The 15,586-nt window shown below is 42.6% G+C and overlaps 1 protein-coding gene across 1 annotated transcript; it reads right to left on the bottom strand.

The window, feature by feature from the left end:
• Window positions 1-374: 374 nt before the first annotated feature.
• Tex36 (testis expressed 36) lies at window positions 375-15,466 on the bottom strand. The gene is made up of 4 exons (NM_028654.1): window positions 15,319-15,466; window positions 8,555-8,686; window positions 7,757-7,837; window positions 375-928 (listed from the first exon to the last, which is right to left on the bottom strand). The coding sequence occupies exons 1-4, from the start codon at window positions 15,367-15,369 to the stop codon at window positions 533-535; spliced, it is 660 nt and encodes a 219-aa protein (NP_082930.1). The 5' UTR covers window positions 15,370-15,466; the 3' UTR covers window positions 375-532.
• Window positions 15,467-15,586: the final 120 nt, after the last annotated feature.

The following is a 15,586-nucleotide window of genomic DNA, read 5'->3' on the forward strand; positions in this document are numbered from 1 at the left end:
GAAAATAAAAAGAATCCCCAAAACCCAGACCCGGAAAGGCAAGCATGGCATGTTGTCTCTCATGTGTGGTTGCTATGGAGACATGGGAAATAATTTTGAGGGAGAGGGGATAGATTACAGGTGATATGAAGGGGGATGGGGTATAGTGGAGCATGAATGATTAGGTTGGGTGGGGGATGGAAAGACAGGATGCCGGAGGGAGTGTGGGGAAAGATAACTAACACTAAAGACCTTTGAAAATGGCATATAGAAACCTGTTACTGTAAAACCTTCTTAAAACACACACATGCACACATAAAGTTTAAATGAAATTACCCTACAACAAAGAGCAACCCTTCCCCAAGACATCATAGGGCTGGAGATGAAACAGCATCAAGATTTCAAAATGATAATTTAATCATATATGAAGTACAAAATTTTTTTTAAAACCCCCAAAGGTTAACATGACAATCTTAGCAGTTAATTTACACATGCAATAGCTTCACGTACCTTCCTAAGAATTTTTCAACCTTATAAAAATCACAAAAGTATTTCAGCAATCATGAGGTAGTGTTGGGTCAGAGTCTTTATGACCGCCTGATGGGATAACATCACAAACCTCATCAAGAGCCTCTGGAAGGTTTAGGGATCCTGCACAAGCCTGGGGAGAGACAACCTTTGGGTCAACAGCAAGCTCTCCATTTGGCTGGTATCCCAAAAACTTTGCACAGTTTTGGTTGTAAGCAAACTTGTAGTCACTCCATTTCTCATCATAATATCTTGGAAATCGTCGGAAAGTTGAGATCACCACAGCTTTCTTAGGTACGTAGGATGTTTGGTTATTTGAAAGACCATCAAAATTGGATGGGATGTAGTCACAGGCCCAGAGATTGAAATTTCTAGAAATGTGTTGCTTTTGATCTGGGGTGAACTTCTTGCGCCCCAAGCCCTGAGGAAGAGGAACAAGATTAGGAGAGAGATACACAAGGTCACACAGTTCTGAGGATCTCAATGAAACCAGCTAATGACAGGCATATATTTAAATGCATAGATAAGATAACCATTTAAAAAGCCAACTTGTTGAATATCAAAAGTCAATGACATCCTGGCAGTGCCCTGTCACTATTCTCAGCTTCCTTTCCACCAAGGGGACTGGACTTTTAGGACAATGAAAGCAAAATCAGAGGAAGCCCAGCTGGATATCATCTGTTCAGCGTCCTCAATTTTCAGGGTCACAGTACTCATGGCTGCCTCTGAAGAACTGGCAGGTTGAATTCTTTTCCAACCCTGTTGTCTCCCAAAGGAAGCAAAGCAGGACCTCTGGTCTCTACCCACAGGCTTGCTTGCTATCAGCACCTTACATCTGAACCTGAGAATCATCCTGTATTCAGAACTGAGCGCTTGATTCATCACAATGGGCTGAAAACTAAGAAAGAAAGTGGATGTTGGCACAAAAGACTGAAAAGAGACAGACACCAGATTACATCAGGACTGTCTGCTCCAAGGGCCCATCAACAAGGTGGCAACAGGGCCCTTGAGTGGGATACTTGAATCAGGGTGAAAGAGAGTCTACAAAGTGCCACAGCTGGCATTTGCCTCCCTACTTCAACCACCTCAAATCCAACTAACTGGAGATGGAAAATAGTGTGTGTGTGTGTGTGTGTGTGTGTGTGTGTGTGTGCGCGCGCGCGTGCACCAAAACTACTCTAATCACATCTGAACCAAACATGTATAGACTTTCATTAGCATTATTCCCAAACAATATTAAAACTATTTACACAGTATCACACTATATGGTAAGTAGATTAGAGGGGAAATGTGCAAATGCTGTGTCATTGTCTGTAAGAGACAAGCATCTGCTGATTTTGACATCAACAGGGATCTCAGAACCAATCCGCACAGATGTCCAGGAATGACTGCATTCACATATTGTAAAATTAGTAGAGTATGGGGAAATGTCCAGGTACAGTGTAATGGCTCCTGATGTACAGTCTGTACAGACCAGCCTGTGAGGCTAGGGCAGGAAATAAAGAGGGAGGGAGGGAGGCTCTGTAGGGACAAAGAGAAGACCCTGGTCACATTGCATCTTTGGGGGAAGTTACTTGAAGATGCTCCAGCAAAATAAAAGGAAATAAAAATTATATGAATAATATAGGGAAGAGCTGCACGGAAAGTGGCTGGGAACAGAAGTCAAAATTGGTGCTGAGCACGGAAACCTAAGAGGAAGGAACAGGGAGCTGGGGTGGGGGTGGGGGTAGGGGGAGCAGGGAGGCTTGGACAGGGAAAGGAAGGGTGCAGGAGGGGAGGGAGGGAGAGAGGAAAAGGGAGACTGGAGGGAAGTTGCAGGATTTTAACCAGATCAGAGAAAACAGGACCAGTTACTGAGCTGCAGGGAAGTCCCTTTAGGGCTCATCCAGAGAAGGGGAGAAGCCAGCCAGAGCCACCACTCTATCAGCCCCAGGAAGGAAAGAAAAGAGGAATGGCACTCAGGAAGGGGCCCCGTTGTTCCAGAGAAGTCTGCAGGAGTTGTTTGGGGTGTTTTGTTTGTTTGTTTGTTGTTATTTTCCAGAAAGGAGTGCCTTGTTAGCATATATTTTAAACATTTGTATTGAAAGTTAAATATTAGTAAAAAGTCAGTAGAAGTCAGAATATGCAAATAGAATACACAACCGATAGAGCAATGTGAGAAAAGAGACAAAAGAAAGAAAGAAAGAAAGAAAGAGAGAGAGAGAGAGAGAGAGAGAGAGAGAGAGAGAGAGAGAAAGAAAGAAAGAAAGAAAGAAAGAAAGAAAGAAAGAAAGAAAGAAAGAAAGGAAAGAAAAGAAAGGAGGGAGGGAGGGAGGGAAGGAGGGAGGGAGGGAGGGAGGAAGGAAGGATAGATATTGCAGATATACAGAATAAAGTGAATGGCATGTATAAAGTCAAAATTGTCATAATAATGTTCATGGCTCAAAGTCCTATGCAGAAAAACAGTGACTCTTCGGTATTGTTTTTCTTTTTAAATTGGGCTGCACCCTGCTTACAACAGAAGATAAACCCAAAGCAAAATGACTAAAGTTCATGAAGACACAAATGAGATATCTGTATTACTCTCCCTCCCACCATGACTCAGGGACAGTTGTGTAAGAGCCAGAGGTCAGGGAAGACCAGAGGAAACTGAGTTCAGAACAACACAGGACTATCACACTTAAGCACTTACAGCTGCTGTGGCTGCCTGTATAAGACCCGGACAAGATCAAGCCAGGCAACGGTCTAGCATGGAATAGGAGGGACTCGGTAGCCCAGCCCCTTTCTGAGGAGCTATAAAGAGCTGATGACTTCTGAGAGACGGAGGGTCGGTTTTCCTGATGGGTATGGTAAGTGGTAGATAAAAAACAACTCCAGTGGATGCTCCCACAGGTATGAGTATACAAGCCTTGGTGGGTTATTTAAAACAACAAACAACAAAAAACAAAAAAAGACATGAACTTGGGAAGGGTTGGGGAGGTAGGAGGTGGATCTGGGAGGCGTTGGAAGAAAGAATGGGGTGAATATAATCAAAATACATTGTATGTGTTTATGAAACGCTCAGAGAATTAGTAAAAAATGTATTTTTAATTCATGAAGATGAAGGAATGACACTTCGTAGTACAACGTGTTACATGGCTAAAAGCAACACAGAGGCTGAGGGACACTCCCGGTGGAAACTGGCAAAGCCATCAAGATAAAAATAAAGCAATCATGAATCTTTATGCAACAAGACACGATACTAAACGATTTAAGGCAAAAACCAAAAAGTGTTGACATTTAAGAGTAACTCTCAGAAGCAGAAATTGACAAACCAAGACAAAGAGTTAAGAAATATTTTACAACATAATTAGCAGTCCTCAGTCAATAATTTTGCAATTAAATGAGGGACTATATAATCTTTTTATCACTAATGAGACACTTTAAAATTAATCACATGTAAAAAAATCTCTATCACTCGAAAAGTCAAAATCACAGAGCGCCCTCCATAAAATTAATGGGACATCAAAATCAGATATTAGCAACAAATTCGTAACCTAACAAACTCTAGTCACATCAGAAATTCAAGGAATCTTCCAAATAGCTCTCAGTTAAAAGGGAAATTAAAAATTAAATAAAGACTATTTGGAGGCAACTACTAATGAGACCTTAATTAGGTCTGATTAATACCGATTTTAATGATGTGTTTGCCTAAAATGTTACTTGTTCTTTTATTTGCTCATTCTGACTTACAATATTTTCCTAAGTGTTACCTTCAAATGTAAATGTTTAAAAAGTGTATTAACAAGCTACTACACTCTGGATATAAAAACGACCCCCTGCAGCTTTCCCCCCAAATAAAGCAACACCTTCAGAGAGTTTACTCTGTTCAGCTAATGGAACAATATTAGAATTATTAATTAGGTCTAAATAATAATATCTCCCTGGTAGCCAAAACAACTCAAGAATATTTGTAGATTTAATAATCTTATTAACAAAAATTACAAGTATTTGAATTCCACAGTCAACTGAAGCAATTTTAAAGAATAGACAAGTAAGGGTACTTGGACATTATACCATTAAGTTTGAAATGAATGAGATAAATTTTAGGCAAACACATCGTTAAACTCCATGCAATAAGAAGCAGACGCTTGGAAGTTAATAGACAGAGTAATAGTCAAGTCCATATTCAAAAAGCTTATTCTAAAAAAAACAAAAATGTACCAAACCTAAGTGGTTTCATGGACAAAATTATTTAGCCAGGGCCTCCTGTGCAGTAGGCAAGCAATCCCCCTGTGCCACTGGCACCAGCTTGGGTCCCATGGGCAAGTTCTATCAAACTGAAAATCCAAATGTTAAGGCTGTGTAAGCTATTCTAGCACACAGAGGACATGTGAGAAACCTTCAGAGGCTGGCTGGAGGGTCTCCTCGCCTGCTAAAGATGCATGTGTCCAGGTCTGCTTGTGTCATTAACAAGATACACACTTGGCTGGGTCTACCCACTAGACCCTGATAAGCAGTTAAGCACCAGGGTAAAGTGCTAAAGGCAGAAATAAGGATGCAAATTTTATTTGTAAGTTTATACAAATCTGGGTTGACTTTTTTAAAATGTTCCTTTTTTTATTTACTTGAGTGTTTGAGCATGTGTGTGTGTGTGTGAGAGAGAGAGGGAGAGAGAGAGAGACAGACAGACAGACAGACAGACAGACAGACAGACAGAGAAAGAGAGCATGCATGCTATGTAGGTCAGAGGGCATCTTGTAGGAGCTTCTTTTTCCACCATGTGGATCCCACAGATCAAATTCAGGCCCAGCAGCAAGCACCCACTGAGTCACCTCAGTGTCCCTTGTTTGGCTTTTGATAGACTTGTGTTACTGTAGCAATCTAGAAAACACATTAAGCAGGGTTAGACAGCTGGCTCTGAAGTCAAAGAGTACTTGTTGCTCTTGCAAAGGACCTAGATTTGGTTCCCAGAACCAACGTGATGGCTCACAGTCATCTCTAACTCCAATTCCAGAGTATCCAACTCCTTCTGACCTCCATGAGCACCAGGCATGCAAGTGGTGATGTGGCACACAGACATGAATGCAAGGCAAAATATTCATATGCAAAGAAAAATAAGCATGATGTTTTTTTTAATTAATCCATCCTCTTGGAGAGGGTGGGGGTGGATGTTTTGTGACTCTATTCTATACTCTGCCAAAGGAGAGGAGGTTTTTAGGTTAAGTTATTCAATTTTACTTGGAACACAGTTGTGTGGAGGAAAAGGTTTCTCTGGGCTCATTTCTAAATCAAGGATAAGAGCAATTAGCCCACAGGAGTGCTATGGGACTTAAACAAGATCATGTGAAGCACTGGAGCACAGTCATGGGTTAATAAAGACAGGATGTTGCTAACAGCACCTTTGTCGTGTGGATTTTCAAGTTTGATACGTGTCCTTGAAGCTCACCTGACATACCTTCTTCTGCCTAAGGTACACTAACCTGTAATGTCCAGTATGGAAGCCCCAGACCACTAGTTACAGAGCATGTAAATGTGAGCAGTTTAAATTGAGAGTAGTAACAGGTCAATCAGATGTTTAAGAGAGTTCATTAAAAAGGAACATGTAAAATAACTGATTAATAATTTTTATGGAGTCAATGAGATTCCTCAACAGGTAAAGGCTCTTGTTGCTGAGCCTGAAGATCTAAGCTCCATCCCCAGAGCCCACATGATGGAAAGAGAGAACCGGTGTCTGCAAGCTGTCTTCTGACCTTCACCCACTCCTACACATGCCCTTACACACGTGTGTGCGCATGTGCACACACACACACTAACACACACACACTAAAACACATACACACACACTAACACACACACTAACACACACATACACACACACTAACACACACACTAACACAAACATGCACACACACATACACACACACTAACACACTAACACACATATACTAACACACACACTAACACACACATACTAACACACACACAAACACGCACACACATACACACACACTGACACACACACATACACACACACACTAACACACACACACTAACACACACACATACACACACTCACACACACACACTCACACACACACATATACACACACACTAACACACACACACAGAGTAAATGTAAAAAAATTGTTTTAAAGCTTAAGAATTTGTTAAAACATAATTGTATGTGAATTGCTCTATTGCATGTATTACATGTTGAGTTGATAATCCGGAGGAAATATGTTAAATAAAATATACAAACCCCTATGGACTTATGATCAAACAAACCAAAGGAAACTGAAAATATTCTAAGCTGAAAGTATATCTGGAGTGGCCTTTGAGGGTTTAAAGCCAAGTGCATGAAGATGGTGGTAATGCAGGGATAGGGAGGAACTGAAGAGAAGGAGATGGGGTAGGTTTGATCAAAACACACTACATACGTGTACGAAAAGTTCTCAAACAATTAAAAAATAAAATTAAATTTTTCTTAAAGGAAAAACATGTTTCTGGTCCACCTGACCTCGCTTGGCAACACACTACACTATAGAGCATTAAATCTGTCTACTGGCATCTTGTGTGGCTAGCTGGAAGGTGTGACCCAACACCAGCGACTGATCCTCGAAAGAAATGAAGATACAAAATACTTTATACCTGGCAATAGCCCAAGAAAAGGGCGAAATTCTAAGTGTGAAGTTTTGCTGAGTGTTACCTTCACAGCACCATAAAAGTTGAAACTTTTTAAGTAGACCATCTGTTTTATTAATTTTACCTGGTTTTTAAATGTTCCCGTCACTACTAGACATTTGAGAATTGTAGTTGCACCTTGTGTTATATTTCTACATCCAATGCTACATTAAACTGTTAACAAGTACTGTTAAAACTTAAGCTCTCTAGTGTCAGGGAACTCGCCATCCTTAGAGAAACAATTCCAGGAATCTCACGAGAGAGGTGACACTTTTGTAACCATGGCCCGTGTGTATGAAGGCAGAAGCCTGGTGCCAGTTTGAAAAACTCCACCCAACTCTGCGAGTTTCAAGAGGTGGCTTTTGTTTTGTGACTGTTTCTGAGTCTCGTGGAAGATGCCAGGCTGTTTGGACATTGCTTCAGTCTCGAGAAACACATGTGTCTCCATAAGCTGTGCAGCATAGAAATCAAAATAATGATCCCCCTTCCACCAGTTTACTGCTTGCTGTGCCAGCAGCGATGGGATGCTGGACCTCTCTCACGCTAGGCAAGTGCTCCACCACTGAGCTATACCTGAAGCCTTGCTAGTCAGCAAAGAAGTACTCACAGAGTCAAAATAGTATCCAGAGTTCTGGAAACTGTGGCGGTTGTCATGCACAGAGAAAGGGAAGTTTTTGTTTGCTGCTTGCTGGGGAAGAATGAAGAGATGATAAGCACACGTCAGAACTGCGAGATGTCCTCAGAACCGGAGCACGGTGATGGGGAAGGGAGAGGCGTGGGACAAAGGGAACTCTCAGGGAGGCTAATGAAGTCTATCACTAGCATGGAGTTAATAGCACAGGATGTGGGTGCAAGCATGGGCGGGGCTTCCAAACAATCCTGTTACCAAATCTCTGAAGAAAAAAAAAAATCTCTTTCAAAATGTCTTTGGAGGCAAGAATGCAAAACTGCATATATGCACAGAACCAAATGCTGGCAAGGACCTTTTGACAGCATGGGGGCCAGCCTCTTATCTGACTAATAAGGATGGCAGAAAGCAAATCCTGGAAACCTGGCCTGATCCTAGAAGCCCTGAGGCTGGGTTCCCAGAAGCCTAGCGCCTCAGTCAAGACCCACAGTGAGTGTGGTTGATATTGATACTAAAACCATTCCGCCTCCTCCCTCACACTACCACGGCTGGAGCAGCAGCTCAGGAGCTGGCAAGGGAGGCAGACCATGGCTATTAATGACGAGGAGAATCCCAGCTCATTGTCTGGATCAGGGGGCAGTTGTAGCTGCAGAGGACATGGATCTATCACTGGGAACCTGGGTATGGCAGATGGGCAAATGGGTTAGCTATCTGGCCAACATGGCACCTCCTCAGAGAGCCCTGAGATGCTATATCTGGGCCCCATACTCATGTCACCTTCTCTCGAATTTTGTAGATTGGTGGCAGCCTCCTCTCCACCTGCTCAGACAAGTATGGGCAGTGGGTTTCCTTCAGGGAAGTACACGTGATGGATTCTGGTGTCTTCTCCGTCAGACCAGTGTGAGTGAACTGGAAACACAACATGCGTCTTGATTAGAACCAGATACAGCTGAAGCTGGATGCCAAATACAGGCTTCCTCTGCAACATAGTTAAAACATGGTTTGAGCACTTCTTGAACCCTTTGGGAATGGGAAAAAAAGTAAATAAATAAATAACACAAACAAAAAACAAAACAAACAAAAAAAATGTACCTTTGAAGTATTCCTTCCAAACAAACATTTCAAGCCACAAGGGCTTCTTCAAGGTCTTATGGAGCCTAGCATCCAGCCCATGTTCTAAGGACTGGGTCGTCTACTCTCAGACTTAGAGGTTGCCAAGCATGCTAGACTAACTGACCAACAAGCTGTTGGGGATCTTCCTGTCTCTGCTTCCATCTCTCCACCACTGGGATCGCAGTGGTATGCCACCATTCCCAGCTTTATCTGTGGGTTCTGGAGATCAAAGACATGTCCTTAACTCTCAAGGCAAGTGTTTTACCCACTAAACTATCTCCCTACCCAGCTCTTCCCTTTTGAAGTGTAAAGACATTGGTTAACTCTGTAATTATCTCTCTATTCTCCCAAGTTAAGATACAACTGTACATTCCGGTGCTTTTTGATTGGCATCTGTGCCAGAGTGTGCTAAGTAGTTAGGTTGGGAGGTTGTGTTATAAATCCTATGTACTTTGTAGGTGTTATCTCCAGCCATGAAGAAGCTAAAAGACACATAGGACTTGATGGAGTAGACAGAAGAAAGAAACACAATGTTGTTGAGAACAGGGTCATAACAGGGTGAGTTTTATGTTTAGAAATCATGGTGCTGATCACGGCATGATATCTGGTATGAATCAGCTAAGATATGACTGACACCAGAGGACTATGAGTCAGCACAAAATGAGTGACAATGGATGATGACCTGGGAACCCCAAGAGGGATCAGGTATGTGATCTGTCATAAAACTCTGCCTGGCAGAGTGTCCTTTTTATGTGGGTTCTGTGTAAATGGCCCTGGATGCCAAAAGCCTGAGTCTTTGCCTTTTCTAAGCTGCCTGTATATTTTTGTCTGTAAGTTCATGTGCCACTTGGCTGAGTGGTCAGTATGTATCAATGTTTGCCTGGGTGCCTGCCAGTAGCTCCCTACCTAGTATATACCATGTATGTCCTATCTGCTTACACATTGCTAAATTCCCTTCGACTTCCCACGCGCCTGTGACCCTCCTCCTTTCCTGTATTAGAGTTTGAGACTCACAGATGTATAACCCAGCAGCATGGGTGTGGAAAAATAACCTGTGCACACAAACCAATATGTAACTTACAAGAACACAGTATGATAAAATACCACCAAATACGTCTCAGTGGCTACCCATGGGCTGAGAAGGAGGATAAAACCAATGACAACAAAATCACCAGGCAACCCCCCCCACCCTCTATGTGTGCAGACCCTCCTGTGGAAATGTAAGGAACTGTCCATAGGACCCCAGTGAGTTTGTTCCTGATGAGACTTGTAATATATATGTCCTGTGGAAAAAAAAAATAAATAGAGAAAAATGTAGGGAGACAGCCAACTCTAGTGGTTCACGCCTATAACCCATTACACAGGAAGATTGCAGGTTCAAGGCCTGCCTGGACAACTCAGTAAGAGTCTGGTTCGGGGGGGGGGAAAAAGCTGGGGCTATACCTCGATGGTCAAGAGCTTTGCCTGGCATGGTTTCAATCTCAGTACCACAAAACAGGGAGAGGGGATAATGTTCTCCCAAAAATGTTTACCACATCCCTCACCTTTAGCTCTTGAAGACTAACATAACATCCTGATGTGGATATACAACTCTACATATAGGTAGTTTGCACATATTGTATCATACAGATAATACAAGAATTAAAATGTATTTGTAGGGCTGGTGAGATGGCTCAGCAGGTAAGAGATGGCTCACAACCACCCATAATGAGATCAAACACCCTCTTCTGGTGCATCTGAAGTCAGCTACAGTGTACTTATGTATAATAATAATAAATGAACCTTTGGGCCAGAGCAAGCTAAGACTGAGCAAGTGGAGTTGACCAGAGCAAGCAAAGGTCCTAAAAGTTCAATCCCCAACAACCACATGAAGGCTCAGAACCATCAGTACAGCTACAGTGTACTCATCTACATAAAATAAATAAATATATCTTTTTTTAAAAACCTATCTATAAAAAAAATGTCTTTGTAATTTTACAACGGACATGTGGCCACGTGGTATGATCAATGTCATTTCTGAACACTGAATGCCTTTTTATTTCTCACAAACTTTTTGTTGCCCTCCTCCTCCCTCCTTGTTGCCTGCACTGCCACCTTGGATCACAACACTGACTGAGCCCTCATGTATTTTACATGAAGGGAATTGATACTGCTGTGCAGGACACAGGCTGCACTGTCCATGGTCCATACCTTGCTTTCCTCACTAACATATACTAGAACATTCTCAACCATCTTACATATACTTTTAAGTAGCTTTGTATTAAAATTTAAAGCATTATCAAACCATTATTGTTCACGTTTTTGAATGTCAACCACAGGTTTTATTCCTCAGGGGCTGTTATCTTGATATTTGAGGCAGAGTCTCTCACTGGCACCCAGGGTCTGCCAAGTAAGGATAGGCTGGCTGGCCAGTAAGCCTCAAGAATCTGCCTGTCTCCATCTCCCCAGTGTTTGGCTACAAATAGGCACCCCCAAACCCATTTGTTTATGTGGGATCTGGGAAACAAACGTGGGCCCTCATTCTTGCAAGGCAAACACTGTGCTGACTGGGCTATCGCCTAAGGCCCTAAGCAATTGTAATTGTTTACTTGTTATTACTGTGTGCATGTGTGTGCATGATGTGAAGTACACACATGAAGAGGTCAGAGAGCAACTCTGTAAAGTTGGCAGTCTTCTTCAACCTTGACAGGAGTCCGTGGATTGAAGTGGAGTTGTCAGCATGCATGGTAGCTACCTTTACTGGCTGGTCCCTGAACAGTCACTTTTAAAGATGAATACAAAAAGTGCAATCAGGATCCAAGTATTCTCTCTGTTCTCCCTCCCTCCAGCTAAGTTGCAACCCCCTTGGAAACACCTAGAACCCGGGCTGGTGGGGCAGCTGCTCTGATAGCAGGAAAGACAGCTCACATCAGCTCATAACTGACTTGAGTTCATTCGTATTCTGCAAGTCTGTGGACTAAATCACTGTTTTAAAAAAATATGGCTCTAGCATTTTAATTTTACTCTTTTAAAATATATATATTTAATGGCTATAGCATGATAGCTGTGAAATAAACCCTTCTGTTAGATAGTGTAACCGTGAAATACAACTTTTAACTAGTTGGTGGTGAGATTTCCACTGCCTTCCATTACTCAGTGACTGAAATATTAAATAGGAAAACGAAAGTAAGTAGGGGAAAAAAGCCTTTCCTGCCCAGCAACAGCCAGATTACAACCAGCAAGGTCAACTGCAAAATGACCGTCACTTCTAATGGGACAATTACTGTCCTCGCAGATGGGCCGCAGCTGACTCACGGCCAACAGCTTCTTTAATTTACCCAACTCATCTGAAGTTCCTTCCGGAAACTTCGGGATCAGCATGATTCTTCAGACACTCTTAGGTGCCGACAGCAGAGAGGACCTTGGCCAGAGGCTCAAGTTTGGCTCAAGTTTGAGAGTGGATGGACAGTGTCTCTCCTACTCACTCCTGAGAACCAAGCTGCCCTGCTGGGCCTGTGGCTGGAGCAGGACATGAAATGTCTACCCACGCTCTGTGGATTCTCACTTCATCTATTAGAACAGAACTTGAGTTCACCTGAAATGTCAATGTAGTTCATAAAACCAAAGCACACTCCCTTGCAGCTGCTAGATTGGCGATGTGAACCCATGAGCCTGCAAGGCTCCTGGGAGAAGTATTGTTTTCCTGATAAAGAAGGCAGATATTTCTGTATTGTTGTTCTTTGATCTTCTTGTTTTCCTGCCTGGAGTGTATGTAGACTCTCTACAACCTGGAAGAGACTAATCCTTCCATAAAAATGTCTAAACAGAATGCTGGAAAGAATCCAGGCCTCTGAAAACTTCCTGAGGCAGAGTCCCAGCCCTAACCTGCCTGCTTCTGAACGTTGTTGCTATTTAAGGGAAAGCATAAATCTGAGTCTGCCCCGCATCCCACCATGCTGGTAACCAAAGCCCAAACCCAGAGCCTTGCACATGCTAGGCAAATACCACGCCAATACGCTATCTGTCCAGCCCTGGAGTCAGCTTTTTAGTAAGTCAAACATCCATCTAACTGATGTTTAGATGACATAAACATGAAGGTATTTAACCTAAGAAACACAGTTTCCTCACTATGAGCCGTTACAAGAATGTGACTGAGACAGGCAGAGGCAGGCAAATCTCTGAATTTGAGGCAGTCTGGACTATAAAGTGAGTTCTAGGCCAACCAGAGTTACATATAAAACACTTTCTCAAAAAATTAATTAATTAAAATGGGAAAAAATGAAAATGTGACTGACACTATTTCCCATTTGGCTTTGGCCCCAAAAGAACTCAAGTTCAAAAATGTTTCCCAGTCTCAGTATATTCTAACATATATTTATACTCATCATAAATTTTATTTTACTTTATTAGACTTTTATGTTTTATTGTATATTCTCTACATATTACTTTTGATCTTAATGGAATAAAATAAAGTGTACTGTGTGTGTGTGTGTGTGTGTGTGTGTGTGTGTGCGCACGTGCGCGTGAATATGTGGTGCACATATACTAACTATACTTAGGAAGTGCTGACTGGCTAGTCTGCTTACCTTTGTCCTTCTGAATGAATTATCCTGCTAGTCTCACAGTGACTCTCCAATTTTGTTATATTTCATTTTATATTTTAAAAAGTCAAGATTAGATAAAACTTGTTTGCCTTAGTCTAAGGTTGATACCAAAGAGACTGCAATCAGTGTTGTACATTCTAAGGAGCCAAATTTCCCAACATCTCTTCCCTTTCTCTTTTAAACAAACAAACACAAATTTCAGTTTGGGGGCTAGAGATATGACTGATTAAGTAAAGATCTTGGCTTGAGGACCAGATCCTCAACACCCACATAAAAGCCAGGCTGGAGTGTCAGCCCGCCTGCCAACCTAACACTCAAGAGGCAGAGATGGAGTCCCCAGAGCAAGAAGACTGTCCCCAGCCAGCCTGCTCCAGACTCAAGACTCTACCTCCATTTATAAGGTAAAGAGTTACTGAGGCGATATTTGACTTCATCCTTGGGTCTCCCCACAAACACACATGCACAGCACCTATCCACACACATAAACATGTTCACACACTACTCACAAACACATGCAAAACACCCACACATCTCCACCCCACCCTCACCCCACATTATTGCCTTAAAGCTTTGAACACAAATCTTTTCTCAGATTCTGCCTCTCATTTTGACAGTGGAAAACAACAGGGGGATTCCCTTTTTGTGAACAAGTCATAGGAACTGGACATGGAAAACTGACAGTGCATGAAATATGCATATGAAAGAGCAATTGAGAAGTCCCTGGGTCAAGATGCAAATGTTTCTAGAAGACGCTAGAATTCCTGACTGGGCTGACTGTGATATCAACAAACAGGGGTCTTGCCAGGAAAATAACTTGAGCCCAGAAGTCTGGGGGATGATCGAAACAGGTAACAACTGTTAGGATAACAGCTAAACGACTCCTGGGCTCTGTCCATTTCCTAGTCTGATGACAAGAACTGGACAGGATTTGTTGAGATTTTAAGAATACTTCAACAGGGCTGCAGAGATGGCTCAGTGGTTAAGAGCACTGACTGCTCTTCCAGAGGTCCTGAATTCAACCACATGGTGGCTCACAGCCATCTGTAATAGAATCTGATGCCCTCTTCTGGTGTAGCTGAACATAAAACAAATAAATAAATCTTTAAAATAAATAAGTAAATATAAGACTACTTCAACAAGTACCGAGTATGCCTTCTGCACTGGATTCTAGTCTAGGTACTGATGAAGCACCACTGAGGAGAAATGACAAAGCCCCATGGAACTTACGATCTAGGAAGAAGAAACAGCTCACCATATAATGAGGGCTGTAGTATTAGAAGGCAGGAGTGCAGAAATGGACAAGGGAGAGCAGGTAGCAGTTGCTACCCACTGAGCATCCTCAAGGGCCCACCCTGCACTGAGCAGTTTTCTTCCTTACCCCTTATTCCTCATTTTTTTCACCCTTTCTTCCTTCTGCCTTCTTGATTTCCTCTGCCTTCCCTCTTTCCCTCTTTTCTTCCTTTTCTTCATTCCCACATTTCCACTCCTTTCTGTACCCCATGTCTTCTTTCTTTCTCTCTGTCCTTCCTCTCCCTTTTTTAGTTTTATTTTCTGAGTCTGTACCTTGTTAAGCAGCCCAGGATGCCCTAGACCTCTCAATCCTCCTGCCTCAGCCTTTCAAGTACTTAGATTACAGGCTTGGACTGCCTCCCTCAGATTCATGTGTGTTCACTGAATCCTCAAAAGAATATTGAGCTTCCCTCTTGACAGGTGAAAAGACCAAGGCCCAGAGTCTTTTCAAAGGTCAAGCTACCAGAGGCAGCAGAAGGGAATCCAGCCCAGATCTGTGCCCTCAACAACAGCCACATTTCATGAGGAAGCTTTCAGGAATGCATCCTTCCTTACCCATCTTCCGTCATTATTCAAAGACGGGTTGAAACGCCTCCCTTTGGCCATTCTCTCCAATGAGCTGAATGTACTGGGGTTGCCTCACAAGCTGTCTGTGGCCTCACAAGCTTGTGACGTCTGTAGAGCTCCCCCACCCACTGTATCTGATCTTCTCAGCTGTTGCCTGGGCAGAGAGGTGGAGAAAGCCCACCACTATCATGGGATGGAAGCTCATGTCACAATGGCCAGAGCATTCTAAGCCCCAAGAGGGGGTTTTGCCATTTGT

The sequence above is a fragment of the Mus musculus genome, chromosome 7, assembly GCF_000001635.26.
Source record: "Mus musculus strain C57BL/6J chromosome 7, GRCm38.p6 C57BL/6J".
Taxonomy (NCBI): Eukaryota; Metazoa; Chordata; class Mammalia; order Rodentia; family Muridae; genus Mus; species Mus musculus.